Source organism: Rhinoraja longicauda, chromosome 3 (assembly GCF_053455715.1).
Source record: "Rhinoraja longicauda isolate Sanriku21f chromosome 3, sRhiLon1.1, whole genome shotgun sequence".
Classification (NCBI taxonomy): Eukaryota; Metazoa; Chordata; class Chondrichthyes; order Rajiformes; family Arhynchobatidae; genus Rhinoraja; species Rhinoraja longicauda.
Window position 1 is genome coordinate 54,264,055 of NC_135955.1, and position 24,118 is coordinate 54,288,172.

The window sequence follows — 24,118 nt, forward strand, 5'->3', positions numbered from 1 at the left end:
CGGCCGCGGGGCTTAACATCGCCCGGTGCAGCTCGGCTGCGGGGCTTTTCATCGCTGGTGCGGCTCGGCTGCGGACTGGACATCGCCCGGTGCGGCTCGACCACGGGACTTAGCTGCGCAAGGCTTGGTCGCGGGCCTTTCATCGCCCGGTTCGGCCGCGAGACGTTTCAGCGCCCGGTGCGGGGACTGTGCGGGTCGGTCGGGGACGAGCTGTCTGTCCGTGGGCGTGGGGAAGAGAGTGGAAGTTTTGTTGCCTCCATCACAGTGAGGGGGTGTTTGGAGTCACTGTGATGGACGTTTGTGTTGGGGTTATGTGTCTTGTGTTCTTTTTTTTCTTTTCTATGACTGCTATGTAGTTTCGTTCGGTACTTCGGTACCGAACGACAAATAAAGCTCTGTTATACCTGTTATAATAGAGAGGATGCTGGGACCGGCTATTGCAATGACATCCTTCAGAAGGGCAGTGGGGGCAGGATCAAGGGGGCAGGTTGCAGGTTTCATAGCGGAGACAAGCTTTGCAAGGGAGGATAGAGTGACGGGTTGGAAGCAGTCCAATTTAGATGAACAGACTAGTGAGACAGCTAGGTCACGGGTGGGAGGGGAAATGTTCATTCTAATGTTCTCAACTTTGTTGGTGAAAAATTTAGCGAATTCTTCGCACTTAGCAGGGGACCCAACTAAGCTGGTACTGGGGCGGGACATATGACAGAGGTAATTGTTCTAAATAGGACCTTGGAGTTATGAGAGTTTTTGGAAATAAGGTCGGAGAAGTATTGTGCTCTAGCAGACTTTACTGCTTCCTGGTATTTGAGAAGATTGTTTCTCAGAATTTCGAAGGAAATTTGAAGCTTGTCACATTTCCACCTCCTTTCTGATTTTCTGCACTCCCTTCTTAGGGCTTTGGTGGTGTCATTGAGCCACGGCCGAACTTTGGGCTTAGGCTTTTTCATTTTAGGGGGAGCGATAGAATCCAGGATGGAAGAGCAAGTGATATTAAATAAAGAGGCGAGATCTTCAGTGCTGAGATGGGGGGGAGAGGCCTCACTTGTGCAGATGTTGGGGGCAGCTGTGAGAGCCTCGGAGAATTTACTGGCAGTCAATGAATTTATGTCGCGGGAGTAGCGAACAGGGAGATGAGATTTTGCGGGAGATAAAGGCAGAGATGCGTCAAAAATGATAGCGCTGTGGTCCGATAGACAGGCTTCAGTAGTTTCAATGTTGTTGATTGGGAATCCGGACGATAACACTAGGTCGAGAGTATGGCCTAACTTGTGAGTGGGTCCCGTGGTGTGAAGAGTCAGATTGAAGGACTCAACCAGGTGCATAAATTCACTCACAAGAGGCTTAGTGGGACGGCAAACATGAATATTAAAGTCACCAAGAATCATGATCCGGTCAAATTTGGGCAAAATGCTAGAAATCAGATCAGCAAATTGGGTGATGAAGTCCTTATGCATTTTTGGTGGGCGATACACAAGAACAATTAAGAGGGGATAGGCTAGGCCTACTTTAATTAGTTGCACCTCGAAACTGGAGAAATGATCAGCGTTCAGGAGGCGGCAGTTGAAATGTTTCTTAAACACAGTGGCTAAGCCCCCACCGCGTCCGGAGAGCCTAGGCGAGGTGAAGAAGTTACAGAAAGGTGTAACATTCCTGAAGCAGGGGTGGGGTAGGGGATGAGCAGTTCAACTTTGTGGGGCCTTGCAGGGTGACCAGGCCTTAATGACCAGGGGCAGGGTGGAAGTTAGTTGAGGTGATGATTTGAGGGCTGGTTCAGTTGCTGGAAGGAGACAGGAGTTGCATCACTCCTATGCTAGCCAAAGTGTCCTATTCACTCAAATATATCAACAACTTTTTTTCCTATGAAATATACAGCAACTATCTCTCATCAAAGAGCTCAAAATAAGACATAATATGATAAAAGTATTAGAAATATTTTATAATAAAACTAAAGAATCTTTAATGCTGTTTTTTGTGTATTTGAATAATCATTCTCGTTTGAGGTCCATTCAAATTGAGAAGCTTCTTGTACTTCCTCTGCTCTGTTGTAGTGGAGGCAAATTTGTGAACTTTAGAGTCTGCTGCTTTTGTCTTCTATGTGCTATTGTGAAAAAGTGTGAAATCCATGACCCCAGCTTGTCTGTTGGACTTGTTCCTCTTTTTCTGCATTTTTTGTGTGCCTGCTGCAACAAATGCTGTACCTTCCTGGCCCTTGTGTTCTTCTATTTCAAAAATATATATGAATAATTTAAACCAGATCTATCTGCACCTGAAACCTGGATCCTCCAATAGTGCATGGTGTCCTTCCAACCATTTTCCTTGGTTGCATTGTGAGTTGTACTACTTTGTGTTTCCAACCACAAGGTAGCAGAGTCCCTGACATTAGAAAAACATCTGGTTTAAAAAAAAGAATTAGAGAAATGCTGGGCAAAAATTACAAAGGGATATTACTGGAGGAAGGAATGCAGCAGAGGAACAATGATGGAAGAATAGCATTGTAAAAGCTATAAGAGAAAAGAAAAAAAGAAATGGTTTACTGGAGGCTGGAAGGGTAGTGTGTTGTGGAGAGGGAAATTGTGAAGTGTCTTTACCATCCAGAGCTAGACACATTGGTTCCAGTCTCTGGGACAGTCACTCAGTGGAGGTCATCAAAGCCTCAGAAACCCACCGCACACCAGGATTAACTCCCACTGATGCTGAAGGCCAAACAATGTGTTACTGCTAAATATCAGTTACCTACTGGGACATCTTGTTGTGTTGTGTGGACTATTTGTTAAGGAAAAAAGCAAGAGATTAAAAATATGGATTTGAAGGCTAAAGAAAGTTGTGGCTTGTAACTGATATATGATGCTGCTTTCTCAACACCTAGTTGAGTTACATTGAGAATACCCAGAAAAACCTTATCAAAATATTGATTTCTCAGCATTGTTGCCACACTGTCCCCCTTGAGTGCAGTTACTGCAGTGGACCATTCTCTCTGATTTGGGTAAGTGAAAATCCTTTAGGATTTCCACATTTAATCATAATTTGAAAATCCAGCAGGATGTCTGCATATGTTGATGCTGGGTTGGGTTCAACTCTAATGGTTTTGCTGAACATGCTTTCCAGCACTCTAGACATTATCATTACTTCAGCACAGATTGGTGGTGGCTGAAACTTGAGTATATTGCCCCTACCAAATATTGGCAGTGAGCATGAAAATTGGCAGAAAGAGGAGAGAAAGTGAAATTATTTTATTTTATTTACCTTAAAAAAATTGCTCCATTAAGTAGATTTTTCTCTTAAATCAAGAAATTGTGTGTGTGCATGCATGAGGTACATTAAAAAAATATAATGACATATCAACATTCTTGAACAAAGTATTATTTACAGTAACCCACAAACGTTGGTGGCAAATGCTACATTTACTTTTTGCAACTCCAGCACTTCTTACTTAAAAAGTAAATTGTGGCTTGTGATATGGCATGCATAATTGATAGTCTCCAAGCCCACACAGAAATCATCAGAAGCAAATCCATAAAAGACTGCTTGGTAAAAATATTCCTTCTGTACAGATTCCAAAGATAGCATTGTGGAATGAATTAACATGCCTTATAATGTAAGCGTGTGCCAAATACAATATTGAAAATTAATGTGAAATTGGACGCTGAACTCTTAAGTGAAGTAATCTTCTACGTTTGCGCTGCAATGTTCTGCCACGTTTGAGTTTCCCTGCTTTGATTTGACTGAATAGCACACAAAGAAAAGCTTTTCAATTTATTTTGGTACGTGATAATAAAACAATACCTGTATTCATTATCAGGAATATGTACATTTACTTCCACAGAGAATGCTTTTAATTATGTTGTGATATAATGTTAAATAGTGTGTATTAAAATTGGTAATTTATTGTAAATTTTGAAAATACAGTACAAAATATGATTGTCCAGTACTTATCTTCAAACCATGTCATGCATGTAAAACAGTAATGCAATGAGAAGAGTGAATACTCACAGCTGTAAATAGAACTTTATTTACTTGTGTTTACTGGGGCGACACAGTGGCAAAGAGGTAGAGTTGCTGCCTTCCAGCGCCCAAAACCTGGGTTGAATCCTGAATAGGGTGCTATCTGTACAGAGTTTGTGCATTCTCCCTGTATGGGTTTTCTCCGGGTGCTTCGGTTTCCTCCCACATCCCAAAGATGTGCATGTTTGTAGGTTTATTGGCTTCTGTTAATTGCCCCTAATGTGTAGGATAAAACTGGTGTACAGTTGATTACTGGTTAGCGCTGACACGGTGGGCCAAAGGGTCCGTTTCCATGCTGTATCTCTAAACTGAACTAGACTGAAGTATTTATAAAGTTATTCTAATTATATGGAGGTTGATGCATTGGCTATGAAACATGATATGGGACATAGCATGAAAGTATAATCATGTCAAAATCAATAGTGCCAAAGGATTAATTTTGGAATTTTAATCATTTTTTTTAGTAGATAGAGATCTTTACAACAAAGTCAGTTATAATTCAACACAGATTGACAGTTTCATTTGGTAAAACCACAAAAACGGCTGCTTTGCAAAATGAAAATGCTACATTTTATCTAAGTAAAACTGCTCTTGTACATTTGTTGTCAGACACATTTGTGAGGTGGCACAAAGATGACACGAGTGACTCCAATCATCCAATACATTGTAGTATATTACATTTTTCCGATATTTAACATATTTAATGCTTTAAGCCAAAGCATTAAAGCCCTTTTTTATTTTAGATTCTGGAAGGAGGGCAACAATTCCTAATGTTGATTCAGTCAGCATATTGCTCGTTGACATTGATCTGTAAAGAACAACAGTAGCTGTGACTGGAGTGTTATCTATTCTTTGTTATATTGGTGTTAGTGAGTTGCACAATATGAGGTCTTTGTGCTTGACTGGATCACAAGCTCAAGCTCAACTTCTTTGTCACCGACTCCAATCTCCTTACAGGTCACTTACTGTATACAGCTTCATCTACTAAGCTAACCTTTAAATACCATAATCTTTTCATCAAAATTACCAATTCCATCTCCACTTCATACCCTTCAGTCCTGATTTGGTATTTCTGTTATGGGAACCATTCTGCCCGTATGAAGTTGATAGCTCCATTTTGAACCTCACAGAATAGTGAACTTCAATATCTCCAGGATGCAGTTTAATGCAGATAAGTGTGAGGTTATCCACTTTGGTGGTAAGAATAGGAAAACAGATTATTATCTGAATGGTGTCAAGTTAGGAAAAGGGGACGTACAACGAGACCTGGGTGTCCATCAGTCACTGAAAGGAAGCATGCAGGTTCAGCAGGCAGTGAAGAAGGCCAATGGAATGTTGGCCTTCATAACAAGAGGAGTTGAGTTCTGCAGTTGTACAGGGCCCTGGTGAGACCGCACCTGGAGTACTGCGTGCAGTTTTGGTCTCCAAATTTGAGGAAGGATATTCTTGCTATTGAGGGCGTGCAGCGTAGGTTCACTAGGTTAATTCCCGGAATGGCGGGACTGTCGTATGTTGAAAGGCTGGAGCGATTAGGCTTGTATACACTGGAATTTAGAAGGATGAGGGGGGATCTTATTGAAACATATAAGATTATTAAGGGGTTGGACACGTTAGAGGCAGGAAACATGTTCCCAATGTTGGGGGAGTCCAGAACCAGGGGCCACAGTTTAAGAATAAGGGGTAGGCCATTTAGAACGGAGATGAGGAAAACCCTTTTTCAGTCAGAGAGTTGTAAATCTGTGGAATTCTCCGCCTCAGAAGGCAGTGGAGGCCAATTCTCTGAATGCATTCAAGAGAGAGCTAGATAGAGCCCTTGAGGATAGTGGAGTTAGGGGGTATGGGGAGAAGGCAGGAACGGGGTACTGATTGAGAAAGATCAGCCATGACCACATTGAATGGTGGTGCTGGCTCGAAGGGCCAATCATTTCCCCTACTAAAATCATTTATTACCCCTGAAACTGACACGTCACTTTTCAGTGCCCTTAAACTCGATAGCTTAGCTTTTCTTAATGAGAACCCGTTATCTGTATTATAACTCTCTTCTATTAATCTTCTCTTTTTTACACCCAGAAAACATATCTTACTCGACTAGAGAGTCCTGGAGTCAAACCAGGACAATGCCAGAACCTTAAACAATTCAAAGGGCTGTTTTGTGATTGTTAGACAAAGCCCATCCATGGGGTTATACTGCCCATCCATAGCTTTGCTATAAAAGTTAACAAGATTTTTCTTTTGAAAAGCACTTCAAAAAGAATGTAATTATGAATTATTAAAAAAAAATAAAAATCAGTTTAACATACCTTTAAATCATTACAAATATTAAATTAAGAAAAATGCAACTTGCTATTTCCTTACCATTTCTTTCACAAAGCCTTTTAATTGAATGACTAACCAGCTGCATGATTCATCAGCTGATTCCTCACTAAATACTGAGGAATCTCAGCAAACTCCTGCTCTGATGTCAGACTTCACCAGGAATTCATCTAAAAGCATGGACAGGAAATTGCCAGTGTTTCTTGCCCAATAGATTTGGAACTTTTACATTAAGTGTAGAGATTTGGAACTTTCCTACTTGGTGAAATATGTTTGATATTCTCAATGGTATCAGTCCACTGAGCTCCACTCATCCTGCCCAGAGTGAGGAAAGGGCTTGCTTCTCTTCCACTTCCATCCCACCACCCTCCATATGTAAAGGATAATTGCTGCCACATCCAACAATGTGGCACTACAAGTACATCTTTCCTCCCCTCCTCTTCCAACATTTCAAAGGGTCTGTTCCCTCAGGGACTCCCTGGATTCATACTTGCACTTTAACACCAACTTCCCTCTTCATGCAACCCTTTTATCTTTTCCGTTCGTAATATCCATGGACCTAAACACCTTCTAGGTGAAACAACAGTTTCTATTTATCACATTTTATTCATTTATGACATTCCTTTTTATTTCATCATATTTATCTACTATTCCTTTCACATTTCACTTTTAATTTAAATTTATGCAGCTGTGGTGCATCAATAATGAGTTGATATCAAGATGTAGTGGAGTCTGGACCAATTTACAGTGGAATTGCAACAGTTGTTGAAAACTACACATGTATCCACAGACAATGGAAAGCAGTAATAAAACTCAGCAGCACATTAGGTTGGAGGCCAAATTATTTATTATTAAAGACAAATAGAAATAATGAGGCTGGGCAAATTTCAATCACTAAATTGTCTTGCTGGTAATGTGATGACTGGTAAATTAGTATCTACGGTAAATTTTACAGTCATATTACTTAAATGATCAGCCTGCTGAGTGTAAAGTGAGTGTTTTAAATATCTATTAGCTAGTAAGTAGAGAATTTTTTTAATGGACCCTCTAATATATATAATATTCTCCTACTCCTGCATCTTGTGCCAGCATAAGAAATAGAACGAGGAGGAAGACATTCAAGTCCCGTGCTTGTTCTGCTGATCAATAAGGTTATGCCTCATCCTTTGGTTTAGTGCTACATTGCTGCACTGCAGAATTCCACCATATTATGGTCACAGTTGTTTTATTTTTTCGCCAGACATAGATGACCAATTTTTGGAGTTCATCCATGCGGTCTTTAAATCTTTGCCATTGCATCTCCACCGTCAACCCTTTAAGTATAATTTGCCAGTCTATTCTATTCTTTAAGTATAATTTGCCAGATATTCTGAGACATCTTGGACCCTGGCACCAGGGAGGCAATACACCTTCCTCGGGTCTCACCTGTCGTCACAGAATCTCCTGTCCGCACCTCTAATAATTGAGTCACCCACCAATGTGGCTATGCCTGACGCCAGTCGAGCCTCAGCACCAGGATTCGAGTTACAGACCTGTCTGCCGCTCAGACTGGAAGCGTTGTCTGTCCCGACAGCTCCCAAGAGGGTGTACCTGTTTTAAGAGGCACTTCCGAGGTTTCTTGCACTAGTTTCATCCCCTTCCTTTCCTCTCTAACCGTCGCACCTCTTGTACTTTTGACTTTTATTTTGAAAGAATAATTTCAGTTTCATATTTTTTTGGCCCTTTTGTATGAAGTTGCAATGTGTTAACAAAGTTAAGTTCGGTGCAATGGGGGGAAATCTTTTCTAGATTTGGAAGGCTGATCTTTCTGCCCCAGACAGTCCTGGAGCTGATTGGCAGGCTCTTGGCAACATCACTTGGTGAGATAACCGAGCCAGAACAAATCCCGGCCCTGAAACGCCTCTCGGAAACTTGGACCGTTTTGGCAAAGTCCCACCACAGTTTTGCCATCAGATCCTCTGCCGTTTCGGTCCTGATATAGGATGCGATCCCAAATTGCCCATTTTAGCTGTTGCGGAAACTCAGCAATCCCACTCTGTTGCCCGACTCCATCTCTGAACTTGTATACTAAATTGGGAACCTCATTGTGCAAGTGCTGGAAATTACTGACCCTTACAATAAAAATTGCCTGTGGTTTGGAGACTGTTAGCAAAGGCCAGCAAATGGTCATGTTATATTGAAATGTGTAAGAAGGAACTGCAGATGCTGGTTTAAACCGAAGATAGACACAAAGAGTCTCGACCTGAAACGTCACCCATTCCTTCTCTCCAGAGATGCTGCCTGTCCCGCTGAGTTACTCCAGCTTTTTGTGTCTATCTTCATGTTATATTGAATTTGGTTGTCAGTACTCGTGAAAAGTTTGAATACTAGCCAGGCAACAACAAACACCAAACAGTGAGGGTGAGGTGGAAATGATATTTAAACTTTTGAAAATAGTTGTTTGATTTTAATAAAAGAACAGTTTTGGTTGCAAGACGTTAAATTTAGGATGGGATTTGACAGTTTGCAAGACAGCAGTATTCCGGTTCAGATTAAACAGGAACGTTTCTTCAACTCTGCATTGTCAAGGAGCAAATTGGCTTTTACTCTAGGATTAGTGTTGGAGGACGTGAGGAACGGGGGAAGAATCTGCAAATTGTATTCAATGAACAATTTTCGACATCAGCCATTCTCTGAATCTGATCAGTGGGTTCAATGTGAGTTTTAACTCCGAGGCACGTGTGCCGATTACTGTTGTGAAATTTCCAGGATGCTCCTCATCTTCTCCATAATTTGTAGGAATTTGGAAGAAATGTGGAAATTGTAGTTCTTTTCCCGCTTTGACATCCAGCAAGTTACTGGAAGCGTTGGAAGAATGCCTGAAATTCTTTACCCATATGTTGAAGCTACTGAATTTATGTAAAAAGCTGTAAAACGTTCAGGCATTGTGCATCTAAATATACAGTTTATACAATTTTGCAGAACAATTTAACTTAAAATATATGCTTTATTGAATTTAAGAATAATATCAGTGCATCAGACTGATTAATTTCTTCAGATGATTACCATTTTCTTCAGACATGATTACCATTTTCAGCACACATAAGAAGTAATTCGGAATAAAATCTAAGGTTGTCAATTTTTGGATGAGACAGGTGATTTGAATCTTTTGGATGATGAATTGACAATTTGCAGGTGGGTAATCAGTGAGATTTTAAATCACATCTAAAAAGAATACTAACTCCACCGTTTTTTCCCCTTTTCCCAACTAAATAGAAAAAAAATCCTCCTGGCTGAGTCTGCAGTTATGAACTTGTGGCTGCGTTACCTCCCTAGTCTGGAACAGACTGTTCTGCATCTTATCGAATCTTTGGTATCTCATCCATGTGTTTCTTTAGTGGAACTTGAAGCTATCATCACAGACTCATTACTGGTAGGTCTCCTGATAAGAAGCAAATTATAGATTATCAACAGTGGTTTTGATTGATTTCCCCAGTCAATTTATACTAAATGTTTAGGGAAGAATTTCAAATTGAAAGATTTTGGGAAGAATTGCATTGACAAAGCTGAAGATGGCAATTCTGCAGCGTGAAGATGAAAGGAATTACAAGGCTTTGGGTGAAGGGCAAGAGAGTCTAATGGATAGGTCTTTCAAAAACCTAAGACAATTTGATGTTTCATTCTATAATGTGTGAATCATAGGCTTATATATCAGAGAATGTCTTTCCTGCTTGTGTTGGCACTTTGAAAAAAACGATTGCATTAATCTTGCTCCTCTGTGCATTCCACTTAATCCAGTATATTTCACCATTTCATGATTATATATCAAATTTCCAAGTACATGTCGGGAGTACATATGGTGCAATACGAGTACATTTCGATTTTCTATCGAATCTGCTTCCGTCAACATTTTCAGGCTGTACTTCAGGTCAAATCACAAATTCATCCACTATGGTCCTTTTTGGCAGTTATTTCACATTTGTTCTGTTCGAATACTTCCATTGAATCTCCATTGAATCTCCATTTAACTAAAAAGGACACCAAGTGCTGAAGTAACTCAGCGGTCAGGTAGTATCTCTGGAGAATTTGGATAGGTGGTGTTTCGGATCAGAACCCTTCTTCAGGCTGATTGTGGTGGGGAGGGGGAGAAAGCTGGAGAGAGGGCAGGTGAGAGGTGTTTTTGATTGTGAGACAGTCGGATAAAGGCCAGAGATGAAAAGACAATATGTGTTGAGATAAAGATAGAAGAGGTATGAATTGTGAACCAGGAGTTTGGGTCCCCGCCTCTCTCAGCTTTCTCCACCCCCCCTTTCTCCACCACCCCACCACTACCCCCCCCCCCCCCCCCTCACCACAACCAGTCTGAAGATGGGTCCCGATTCGAAATGTCACGTATTCAAGTTCTCCAGAGACGTTGCCTGACCCGCTGAGTTACTCCAGCATTTTCTTTTTTTGTAAACCAGCATCTGCAGGCCCTTGAGACTCCATTTGACTACTTCTGATCTTATAATGTCCACATAACTGTTTATCCCCCCCCCAATCCCGTTAAATCACCACTGTGCCATCAGACTAGGATAACTGTTAATACTCTGTCGTAGTTTATGTAATAATCTTCCTGATTTATGTTACACTTGTGAGTGTAAGGTATTGGTCAGCCAAGTAGTGACAAGATATGGGGAAAGAACTATCTGAAATATTTAGAGGTTATGTGTCCCACTGTTTTCTGTAATGGGGAGGAAAGCTGGTGTAGGTAAATTTAGGAACGTTTTTTTATGGTGATCTGTGCATTTATGATTTGGTAACTTTTACAGAGGGTCCCACGTACCTCTTTAATCAAATGCTACATTGGGTCAAGGGTAGACATGCAGATTATGCAGAGGTACATTCACTTAATCTCTGGAATTGTCTGCTTTGGGCTGTGTCCGGAATGAAGTGTAAAACCAAGTTGTTCTGACAAAACCCAAACAGAACGACTTTCTACAAGCTGTCAGTGATTATGTGTTGCAAGTAGGATAATCTGCAACATCTTTACTTGTTCTGCTGATGACTGAAAGTGCGCTCATGTGGTAAATTTATCACGATGAAAAGTTTTCACAAGAGCTATCTCTAAGGATTTATTCTGCTAAAACATTTTTTTCTGGTTTACTGAGTGAGGAGAACAATTTATATTTTATGTTGATCAATAATAATTTAAAAGCCTGTGGCTGACATAACTAATAAACTATAAACATTAGTATTCATAAATTTATATTGTAAATCAGAGAGAATCCAAGAGAAACTGTACTGGCTGAAATTGTACCTTGCATAAAAGAAGCTTTCTGGCAATTGACCCAGGACACTGCTACAGAACTGTTTAGGGCAGTATTAAAGGCCCAACCAACTCGGGTGCCTCCTCAATGAGCATATTGCTCATAGGGATGTTTTCTGATTATTACTCAACTCATTCCCCATGCTGCTTATCGGATAATGCAATTTCCCATCTTGCATTCAGCATTTAGGAATGTACTGCTAAGTGGGAAATAATATTTTTGATACACGTGCAGGGAGAGATCACTTCCTATAAGAGTCCAACTATCTCCACTGGACATTCAATAGTGTTCCCATTGTCAAGTCTCTCACAATCAACGTCCATTGGATCACCATTGACTAGATATTTAACTGACTGACCAACTTAATCCTGTTGTTTTAAGAGGGCAGAGACTGGGTAACGCAGCAAATGTCTCACTTCCTGACAAGTGATCTCTTGACCCCATCCATGTGCCGCATCAGGGTTATAGTAGGTTACTCTTCATGTGCCTGAAGCTTCAACAATCTCTGAGAAAACACCTTCTGGGGTAAAGCACGTCTTTTGCTTGTTATTCAATCCTACACCATAGTTGGTCATTCTCCCCATTTCTGGAAGACGTTCCTAAGAGTGTGCCATCTGCAAAATGTACTGCAATTACTTAGAAAAGGTAACAGCCCCTCTGAAAGGGAGGACAGCGTAGCAGTCACTTGGGAACTCCACCACCTGCATGTTCCCTTTAAGTTGCACATTATCATGGTTACACCTGACCCTACCTTCACTGCACACACTCCAACTCAATTTACAAATTCGCGGACAATACCACCGCTGTGGGCCGTATATCAAATAATGATAAGTCAAATACAGAAAGGAGATTGAGAACTTTGTAACCTGGTGTCAAGACAACAACCTTTCTCTCAATGTCAACAAGGCAAAGGAGATGGTGATTGATGTCAGGAAGCGAAGTGGTACACAAACCCTGGTATACATTGAAGGCACCGAAGTAGAGATGGTTGAAAGGTTCAAGTTCCGAGGAGTAAATATCACCATCAACTTATCCTGGACTAGCCATGTCGAAGCAATGATCAAGAAAGCACACCAATGCCTCTACTTCCTGTAGAAGGCTTGGGAAGTTCGACGTTCCCAACAACTCTCACCAACTTCTACAGATGCACTGTAGAAAGTGTTTTATCGGGATGCGTCACAGCATGGTTTGGCAACAGCTCCATCCAAGACCGCAAGAAATTGCAGTGAATTGTGGATGCACCCCGGACCATCATACAAACCAACCTCCCTTTCATTGACTCCATCTACACTTCACGATGCCCTGGCAAAGCCACCACCATAATCAAGGACGAATCTCAGCCCGGTCACTCCCTCTTCTCCCTTCTCCCATCGGATGAAACCTCCAGTTTCAGGGACAGTTTCTTCCCAGCTGTTATCAGGCAACTGAACCATCCTATCACCAACTAGAGAGCGGTCCTGAGCTACCATCTACCCCATTGGAGCAGTCCTGAGCTACCATACTATCCTCAACTTTAATCAGACTTTACTGTATCTTATCTTGCACAAAACATTATTCCCTTTCCCTGTGGACAGCTTGATTGTAATCATCTATAGTCTTTTTGCTGACTGGATTGCACGCAACAAAAAGCTTTTTGCTGTACCTCCGTACACGTGACAATAAACTAATTAAAAACAGTAATAATAATAATAATGCATTTTATTTATATAGCGCTTTTCATATACTCAAATACGCTTTACAGAGATTTAGAGAACATAGCGAAATGAATAAATAGATAAATAAGTAAATAAATAAACGAACAGAGAAAGGAGACAGAGGGTGAGGTGACCTTCAGTGGTTGAAGGCAGTACTGAACAGGTGAGACTTCAGCGATGTTTTGAATGTGGTGAGTGTGGAGGAGTCTCTAACGGTTTGGGGTAGTGAGTTCCATAGGGTGGGAGCAGCGATGGAGAAAGCCCTGTCCCCCCAGGATCTGAGTTTGGTCCGGATGTGGGGGGATAGGAGATTGGCAGCAGCAGAGCGGAGGGTGCAGGTGGGAGTGTGCCTGTGGAGGAGGTCGGTCAGGTAGGATGGGGCCAGGTTCAAGAAGCTGACTAGCTATTACCTTTTAAAGGCATATAGGGATGGACACTAAATTCAAAGCTTCCAGTGACAGCCACATCTGCAAAGGAATTAAATTAAATTAAATTAAGAGAGATGACTCCTAATTTTGGAGACATATTTATTCCCGTACACTGCAGGCTTCATGTGATTTTCCTCTCTCTACAGTACTTTTACTGCATTTTATTTATAGTCACATTTAGTTAACATTCCTGAGAAATTGTGTGTCAATGTTGTTTCACATCGTATGTCAGTGATACTCTAGTTCAGCAGAAACATTTCATGCACTTGTAAAAATAAAAAAGGAACTGAAGGGTGTAATTTACATTGAAATCAGTCTATTTAAATAGCTTACAGATGATGAATGATGTTTTTGCTCTTGCAGTAGCCAATGTTCCCAGTAGCAGGCACTTATTTTCCAATCTTGTATTGTAATGCAAAAACTGTAAGGATATGAATTAAAGCCTCAGAATTAAAGGATGTTCCTTTAAAGAAGGAGATGAGGATGAATTTCTTTATTCAGGGTGGTGAATCTGTGGACTTCAGTGCCACAGAAGGCTGTGGAGGCCACTCTAATGGATATTTTTAAGGCAGAGATAGATAGATTTTTGATTAGTACGGGGGTTAGGGGTTATGGGGACAAGGCAGGAGAATGGGGTTATGAGGGAGGGATAGATCAGCCATGATTGAATGGTAGAGTCCACTTGATGGGCCAAATGGCCAAAATCTGCTCCTATCACTTATGTAGTTGTAGAGTGATTATGGTCTGCACATTGAACTAGCTCAACATGGCAAATCTTTTGTCTTCATTTAAAAAACATTTGCACAAGTACATGGATAGGAAAGGTTCAGAGAGATATGAGCCAAAGACGGACAGGTGCAACTAGTGCAGATTGGGCATCTTAGTTGCCATGCGCAATTTGGGGCAAAAGGCCTGTTTCTGTGTTGTGCGACTCTATGACTAAATATAGTGTTGTACATGACCCACCAGTATCAATGGTGCTGAAAAGGAGATAGGTAGGAGCTTAAAGTTTCTGGTCATACATATATCCATTAATTTGTCCTGCGGCTAAGAAAGCACACAAACTTCTCTACCTCCTCCGAAGATTATGGAAATTCAACATTTTTCCAATGACTCAAACTAATTTCTATAGATGCACTGTAGAAGGCATCCTACGAGGATCCATCACAACTTGGTTTTGCAACTGCTTTGCCCATGACTGCAGGAAAATGCAGAAATGTGCAGCCGCAGCCCATACGATCACACATCCAGCCTTCCCCTCTTCTTTCATGCACGCACGCATACAAGCACGCAGGCACACACACACCTCCAATGTACGTTTTACATGTAACTGTAACACAAAATGCACTAGCACTATATTCTACACTTTTTTCACTTTGCACTATCTGTTGTACTTGTGTTGATTATACATGCATAGCGTGATATGACTGGATAGCATGCAAAACAATGTCTTTCACATCTCAGCAGATGTGACAATAATAATCAATGCCAAATAATTGTTGTACATTTGACCTATCCCCATGGTTGGCTGCATCACATTTTTATTTGTGGTAATTGTCTAAAACTGCTCAGTAATAAATGGTGGTATATTTCCTCCCTGTAGAGTTTGCTGAAGCTTTTTGTGTGACTGTCATATTGCTATCAAACAGACAAACTTATAACAGTAATTCTATAAATTGTGCAGGTAATTGTTTTCATTTATTTCTGCATGCATTAGTCAATCTTGGAACACAGACCAGATGTATTTCAAAATTAGTTGATTATAATTGATGTAAATAGTAATCAGAGGTTACATGTGATCGAAGCCACTCAGAGTCTGAAGCTGATGTACAAGCTGCTTGTACATCAGTCACTGAAAGTAAGCATGCAGGTATAGCAGGCAGTGAAGAAAGCATGTTGTGAGAAGGTTTGAGTTTAGAGGCAAGGAGGTCCTACTGCAGTGTACAGGCACTGGTGAGACCGCACCTGGAGTATTGTGCGCAATTTTGGTCTCCTAATTTGAGGAAGACATTATTGCTATTGAGAGAGTGCAGCGTATGTTCACCTGGTTAATTCCCAGGATGGCAGGATTGACATTCGATGAAAGAATAGGTCGACTGGGCTTGTATTCACTGGAATTTAGAAGGATGAGAGGGGATCTTATAGAAACATATAAAATTCTTAAAGGATTGGACAGGCTAGATGCAGGAAAACTGTTCCAGATGTTGGGGGAGACCAGAACCAGGGGTCACAGTTTAAGAATAAGAGGTAGGCCATTTAGGACTGAGATGAGGAAACATTTTTTCACCCAGAGACTTGTGAATCAGTGGAATTTTCTGTCACAGAAGACGGTGGTGGCCAATTCACTGGATGTTTTCAAGAGAGAGTTAGATTTAGCTGTTGGGGCTAAAGGAATCAAGGGATATGGGGAAAAAGCAGGAACAGGGTACTGATTTTAGATGATCAGCCATGATCATATTGAATGGCGGTGCTGGCTCGAAGGGCCGAATGGCCTACACCTGAACCTATTTTTCTATGTTTCTAGTTGGGGTGGTATGGTTCAGTTGGCTGATAACAGCTGGGACGAAACTGTTCCTGAACCTGGAGGTGTGTGTTTTCACACTTCTATACTTTTGCCTGATGTGAGAGGGGATAAGAGAGAGTGGCTAGGGTGTGACTCATCCTTAATTATGCTGCTGGCAGCGTGAAGTGTAAAGGGAGTCAATGGATGGGAGGTTGGGCTGTGTCCTATGGTCAATTAACTGCTTCATCTGTGTCTTTCTTATCCTTAAGATGGATCTGGGAAAGGCTGCCCATCACAGTATTTATTCCATTTATCAATTCTTCATAATTAAAGAGACAATTTCTGCAGAGCAAGATCTTGACAACATTTGGGCTTGGGATGTTGTGGCAAATGATTTTGACACTGTACGTGGTAGGTAGTGGCAATCACCCAAGAAATGAAAGTCAACCTGTGCTTCTGCATTTTCAACAGCATTACTGTTTAGAATCCTGCATCAACAACATTGGGCAATATATTTTACTGGCTCAACAACAGCTGATCAGAAAATTAATTAGGCTAGAAAGGCAAACATTGATACTACAACAGCAGATCAGAGGCTAGAAAACCTGTAATGGTAGTCTATTTCCTGACTCAACAAAACATTTCTCTCATTTACAAGGCACAGGGCAAGTGTGTGATAAATGATTCTGTTGTAGGATATATATATATAACCTATAAAACTCATCCAGAAGAAATTAGCACCCTATTCAGCAACCAAAGTATTGACTCTGCTCACTGCTGCATGCATTGTGTGCCACCTGCAAGATGTAAGGCAGCAAATTGGCAAAGGTTTTTGACAGGATGTCTTAAACCCATGAATCTATTATGCAGAAGGAAAAATGAATTAACGATGTGGGATATCCAGCACCTGTTAATTCCTCTTTTTTGCATGCCATCTTTCTTCAGGGTTAAAATCCTGTCCTTGACTGAATTAACTGCTTTCTGATTACCACTCAACTGTTTCTGGAAACAGAGAAGGCAATGCATCAAGAGGGTGGTTCACTGTCAGCTTTCTACAGGGAATTAGGAAAGCTATTCATTGTTATCAGTTGTTCTTGCATCCTAGGAGGAAGGTGAGATTAAGATACGGAATGAAATGCAAACAATGTCCCACCAGCACTGTGCATTGATTTTCTGAGTGCCCTCAAGATGGTGGATAGGTTCCACTACTGCTGTAATCCAAAAAGCATTTGCCAAATTTTCACCATTTCCTCCACCTCATCCCTTCCACCACTGGCTTGAAGTAATTCTGTAATCAAGGCCAACCATCACTTTGTTAGTAATTACCAACATTTATTAATGTCAGTTGATCCCTCTGCATTGATAACATCACATGCAGGCTAGAAACCAGTAGCCAAAACAGGAACACGAGGGAAAAAAATATTTATATGATTCAAGTATCAAACAAACACAATATTGCTGTTGTGACCCAAGTACAAGCTTTTGTGTGCATCCTCATTCTTGCAACCTTTGGGCCTCAGCAGGCAGTTAGAATCCCAGTGCTACCCTCGAGGTCCTTCAGTCCCCACTTTTGCATTACTTTTCTCCTCTGTGCCTTTATTGGCCAAATGGTACTTTCCTGCTGACCCGTACTGAGTATGAAAATGGGGTCATCTATCAGTCATCCTGTTTATGGTAAAAATTTGTAATGCATCGTTGAAGAAGTGAATGTTCTTGTGATTGCTGCACCACAAACATTATGGAAAAGACGCATGACATCATGCCGCATGCACTTATGGCTCGGATCTTGCTTCATTTGTCTACAATGCAACTGGAAAACTTGACAATACATTGCAGATTTCCATCTGCACCTCCAAATGTGTCGTGATTGTTGACTAACATATATTCCCCATCTAGCCAAGTAGAGCTTGAATGGTGCCCATTCCCCATTGGCCTATTTAAACTTTTCTTTGCATTACACCTGCTCTTGCTCACTGTTCCCACAGAGATGTGACCAAATGTGCTGCTGCACGGTGTACAGAAGACCTGTGATAGTCCATTCTTAGTAGAGATTATCTCCACAGAGGAACTGCAATTGTCCTGGACCATCACCTGTAGATCGTGTGATGGTCATATGGGGGATGAAAGGCTTGAATGAGTTCTTTCAGGGAAAGAATATTTGACAAAATTAAATATTCTTTCATGAGCGTGTGTTCTTGCTGCTTCTTTATTGTATCCAGCCCCCAACTTTCTTCCATAATTAGAACACAATGAACCCAGTCCAACCTTTATAGCCAGGGGTGTACCAGGGAACCAAGATGGAGCCATTTAACTTCTAGATTTCATTCCAGGGGTGGAATGAAACTCCTTGGAGTTAGAAGTATTTTTGGCTTCAAACTATAAGCTCCAAATGACTGCATGTAGGAAGTGTGTCTTTAAATATTAGTGTTAAAATTGCATTATGCACATCACTAATTGGTCAGAAAAATCAGAAATGATAGCCTATGCAATGTTGGATTTAAAAGCGTCCTTGTGTCCCACATGTTACCGGACTCTGGACCTATCATGTGGCTGACATAACATCAACTATAATTAGTCTGTTCATGGAATGTTGCTTTCCTTTAAATGACGTCCATATTCATTGTATATAAAATACTTTGGTTTTCAAGAGGTTGTTACAAGATGTCTTTATATGTTTGTAAATGCAATTCTAATTTCCCTATTTGAACAGCATGAATTAAGATCCTGGTATGCAGCTGCAGGAATTATGACCAGACACTGGTTGGAATTTTGCATCTATCAAATATAGTATGGATGACATACCACTGAGGAATATCCATTAATGCACATTGCGTATAATTACTTTAAACAATGGTTAGAGTCATACAGCTTGGAAACGGGTCCGTTGGCTTGACACGTTGATGTTGACCAAGATACCCCATCCAAACTTATCCCTCTTGCCTGCACTTGTCCCCTATCCCTCAAAACCTTTCCTTTCCAAGTATTTGGCCAAGTATCTTTGTAATTATATCCGACTTCACCATAAACTCTCGCGGTTTGTTCTATAAACACCATATCATATTGTTTACAATGTTCTATGGTTTACATATTCTGTTGTGCTGCAGTAAGTAAGAATTTCATTGTTCTAACTGGGACATATGACAATAAAACACTCTTGACCCTTTCTTTGAAAAAGTTGCCCCTCGGGTTCCCATTAAATCCTTTCCGTCTCATTTTAAACCAATGCCCTCCAGCTTTTGGTTCCCTTACCCTAGGGGAAAAATGGACTGTGCATTCACTCTATCTATTCCCTTCAAGATTTTATACGTCCATATGATCACCCGTAGGCCTCCTGTGTTCCAAGGAATGAAGTCCTAGCCTGCCCAACCTCTGTCTATTGTTCAGGCTCACAAGTGCTGATTCTTTTTAATGTCCTATGCATGCTTTCCTGGTTTATGAAATTGTTAGTATAACAGGGTAACCAAAACTGAAGACAATACTCCAAGTGTGAACTCACCAACATCCTGTAGAACTGTAACCACGGCTTCTATATTATATTCCTTGACCAATGAAGGCTAGCATACCAAAGGCCTTCCTCATTGCCTTATCTACCTGCAACTTCACTTTCAGGGAGCCATATACTTGGTACTCCTAGATCTCTTGGCCCTACAGCACTCCCCAGGGCCCTACCATTCACCCTGAAGATCCTACCCTGGTTTGACATCCCAAAATGCAACTCTTCACACTATTCTGAATTAAACTCCATTAGTTATTCATTGGGCCACTTGCTCAGCTTAGTTTAGTTTAGAGATACAGCGCAGAAACAGGCCCTTCGGCCCACTGAGTCCGCACCGACCATCGATCCCCGCACATCAATACGACCCTACACACACTAGGGATATTTTCTTACATTTACGCCAATTAACCTACAAACCGTTAAGTCTTTGGAGGAAACCAAAGATCTCAGAGAAAACCCACATGGTCACGGGGAAATTGAACCCGAGTCTCTGGCGCTGTAAGGCAGCAACTCTACCGCTGTGCCACCGTGCCGCCCTGATCAAGGTCTCACTATAATTCTTGATAACCATCCTCACTGTCTGTGATACCACCTATTTCAGTGTCATCTGCAAATTTACTAATTATTCCTTGCGCATTCTCATCCAAATCATTAATATAGATGACAAACCAACACCTATCACTGAGACACACCACTCTCTCCAGGCATATGGTCCAAAATGCAACCACTGTCTGCTTCCTACCATGAAGCCAATTACATATCCAGTTAGCTATTTCTCCCTGGATCCCAGGTGATCTAACCTTCCAGATCAGTCTGCCGTGCCAAACCTTATCAAAGGCCTTGCTGAAGTCCATATAGACTACGTCTATGGCACTGCCTCATCAACCTTCTTAGTTCTTCAAAACACAATCAAATTTGTGAGACGTAATTGCCTTTGCATAAAATCATGCTGTCCTTACTTAATCCCTTTTTCCTATTGCATGGATATCTTATCCCTCAGAATCCTCTCCAGTAACTTGCCTACCACAGATGTTAGGCTCACTGATCTATAGTTGCAAAGTTTTTTTTGCGGCCCTTCCTAAATAGAGGAACAACATTAGCCACCCTCCAGCCTTTTGTCAACTCATGCATGTCTCATGATTATTCTTATATCTCAGTCAGGGCTTGTGTAATTTCTTCCCTAGCATCTCACAGTGTCCTTGGAAAATGCCTGATCAGGCCCGGGAGATTTATCTACTTTTGTATATTTTACATCTGGCACCTCCTCGGCTGTAATATGGACTGTCCTCAAGACATTGCCATTAAATTTCCCAAGTTCCTTGTCTACCTATTCTGCAAATTAAAAAACAGTTATGACAATTATAGTTGGTCCCAGTAGGATTTTAATTTACAGTTCCATCAAAAGCTGATGTGAGGAAAAATCATTCTTAATATCTGAAATAATGTGCTCGTTAATTTGCTCTGGTTAAAGTGTTAAAGTCAGTTTGAAGTCAAAAAACAGCTTACACTTTTAGCTTGTAGAGACTGACGATGACTTTTTAAATGCTAAACTTTGTACCACAATCAAAATACCATTCGAGCTGGAGACCAATGTATGGCAGCAATAAATCGGACAGATGGGACTTTTAATACTAAAATGGGAGAAACCTAGACCCTTGACCTTTTAACAGAGCTGGGGGAGTAAGAGAAAGACTTGCTTCTGGGAGGTCAAGCCTTCTAACGAAGCTGTGTCTCTGAGATTTACACTTTTCTTGGAGACACAAGAATCCGGAGAAGCTGGAATTTTGAGCAAAACACAAAGTGCTGGAGGAACTCAGTGGGTCAGGCAGCATCTGTGGCGGGAATGGACAGGATTATAAATCTGGCACAAACAATAAGAGGATTTCTATATGGAAGTGGTATGTGATTGCCAGCATTGCTTCTGGGTAGTCTGCACTACCTGCAGCACCACATGCAGTTGGATTATCATTCTTGTCCCGACCATTTCCATCTCCCCACACTGCTTTCTCCCATCTCTCTTATCCCTGCCATCAATCTGTCTCCGATCCTGCAACTAAGTCCTTCTCACTATATTTCTGTATTTTCTTTCAGTAGAACATTTTTCCAATTCTGGGCGAGAGCCACTTCTCCGACCTTGCCTCCTCCCAATTGTCTGTGGATCAGGCTGGTATTGCAATAAAGGTTCACCTGGTTGATTTCTTGTGAGGCATAGAGTCATACAGCATGGAAGCAATCCCTTCTGCCCGAGTCATCCATGCTGACTAAGTAGCCTAACTGGCTAGTGGCACTTGTCTGTGTTTGGCCCATATGCCTCTAAATCCATATACCTGTCCAAACGTCTTTTAAGCCCCTTTACCATTTCCTTTGGCCGCTAGTTCCAATACCCACCACCTTCTGTATGGAAAAAAATGTGTCTCGGGCCCCCTTTAAGTTTTTCCCCTTTCATCTTAAATCTATACCCTTGACTTCCCTGTCCTGCCAAAAAAGATCATGACCATTCACCTTATATGTGCTCTCATGGGTTTTATATATCTCTATAAGATCACCCCGTAGCCTCATATGCACCAGGAAAAAAGCCCAAGCCTATCCAATTTCTCCATCTAACTTGAGCCTTTCAGTCCAAGCCATGTCCTCATGAATGTTTCCTTCAGTATAGCAATTAGAACTGTACATGATGTTCTAAATGCTCTGTCACCAATGTCTTGTATATTTGCAACATGACATTCCAACATTTGAACTCTGACCATTAAATGCCTTTTTCACCTGTGTCGCTACTTTCAGTGAATTGTATACTTGTACTCCAATTCCCTCTGTTCTACTGCACTATCCACTTGCACATTTACTGTGCAAAAGTTTTGTCCAAGTTTAACTTGCCAAAGTGGTGTACTTCACCGAAAAATAGAAACTTAGAAACATAGAAAATAGGTGCAGGAGTAGGCCATTCGACCCTTTGAGCCAGCACGTCATGCAATATGTTCATGGCTGATCATCCAGAATCAGTACCCTGTTCCTGCTTTCTCCCCATAGCCCTTGATTCCGTTAGCCCTAAGAACTATATCTAACTCTCTCTTGAATACATCTAGTGAATTGGCCTCCATTGCCTTCTGGAGCAGAGAATTCCACAGATTCACAACTCTCTGGTCGAAAAAGTTTTTCCTCATCACAGTCCGAAATGGCCTGCCCCTTATTCTTAAACTGTGACCCCTTATCCTTAAACGTAAACAAAACTTCGTACTTGTCCGAGAAGAAATTCCACATGCCTTCCTTTGGACTAGTTTCCCTGTTAATCTACATCCTGATATAAATTTAGATAATCTTCTTCACTATCCATTTTGGTGCCATCATCAAATTTACCAATCATACTCATCTGAATAACCAATACAGATGATAAACAACAGTTGGCCCAGAACAGATCCCTGCCACACATCACAGGTCAGAAGCTTCTAACATGGAAAACAATTCTTCCCCAGCTCACCCTGGATCCTCATGATCTTCTGGACCAGCCTACCATGCAATACCTTGCCAAAGGCCTTCTCCTGGGCTAGTCCCCTTTGAGTGGAGATTGGCCTATTAGAAGCAATTAGGCAAACTGGATGTATAATTGCTTTCAAATATAGAAGAATGAGAGGCGATCTGAGGAAACATAACATTTTAATGAACGATAGGATAAAAGCAAGAATAAATCTTTCCAGGACTGGAGAGTCCAGAACAAGTCGTCAGCTTCACTACAGAACGGCTGAACTGAGAAGTAACTCCTTCATGCAGATGGCAGGAAATGTTTAGGATTCTTTGCCCAGGAGGGCTGCGGAGGAACACTTGCTAAGCAATATTCAAGACAAGATTGATGGATTTTTACTTGTTAAGGAAGTCGAGGATAAGAGGCGAATGCAGTAAAGTGATGCATGATCAACCTTGATCTTATTGAACGGCAGAGCAGATACAAGGGATTGAATGATTTATGTTTTATGTTCATCAATGGATTAGAATTGTAGTTAAACCGTGATGTGGGCAGATATGGCAGGCAATTTGCATACAACCAGATCCCCCAATACAGTAATATAGTAACTGGTCAGTTGATTAGTGATGGGTGGTGGGATGTAATTGCTCGGCAGGATTTTGACAGAATGCCAGCCTCTTTTCTGAACTGACAGGTGATGCTTTCTTAACAATGTATTTAAAGTATATCTATTTTGACAATGCAGCCCTTCCTTTTTGTTTTGTGCCAAAGTGATATTCTATTTTGAGGTTTCAAGTCCTGGAGTGGAACTGAAAGCCATTATTTTAACGTGGGAATATAAATATTAAAATCCGAATTAAACTGGCAGACTATAAAATATGATTAAACGGGGAAAATTAATTTATAGATCCTGAGTTTTTATATATTCATGCTC

General features: G+C 41.1%; 1 protein-coding gene across 1 annotated transcript in view; it reads left to right on the forward strand.

Annotated features, from left to right (window-relative positions):
- The window catches only part of fancc (FA complementation group C), a 118,878-nt gene that overhangs the window by 58,769 nt on the left and 35,991 nt on the right, over window positions 1-24,118 (forward strand). Inside the window, exon 7 of the mRNA XM_078396157.1 lies at window positions 9,574-9,730. Coding sequence (XP_078252283.1) covers window positions 9,574-9,730 — 157 coding nt within the window. The remainder of the gene's footprint in view (window positions 1-9,573; window positions 9,731-24,118) is intronic.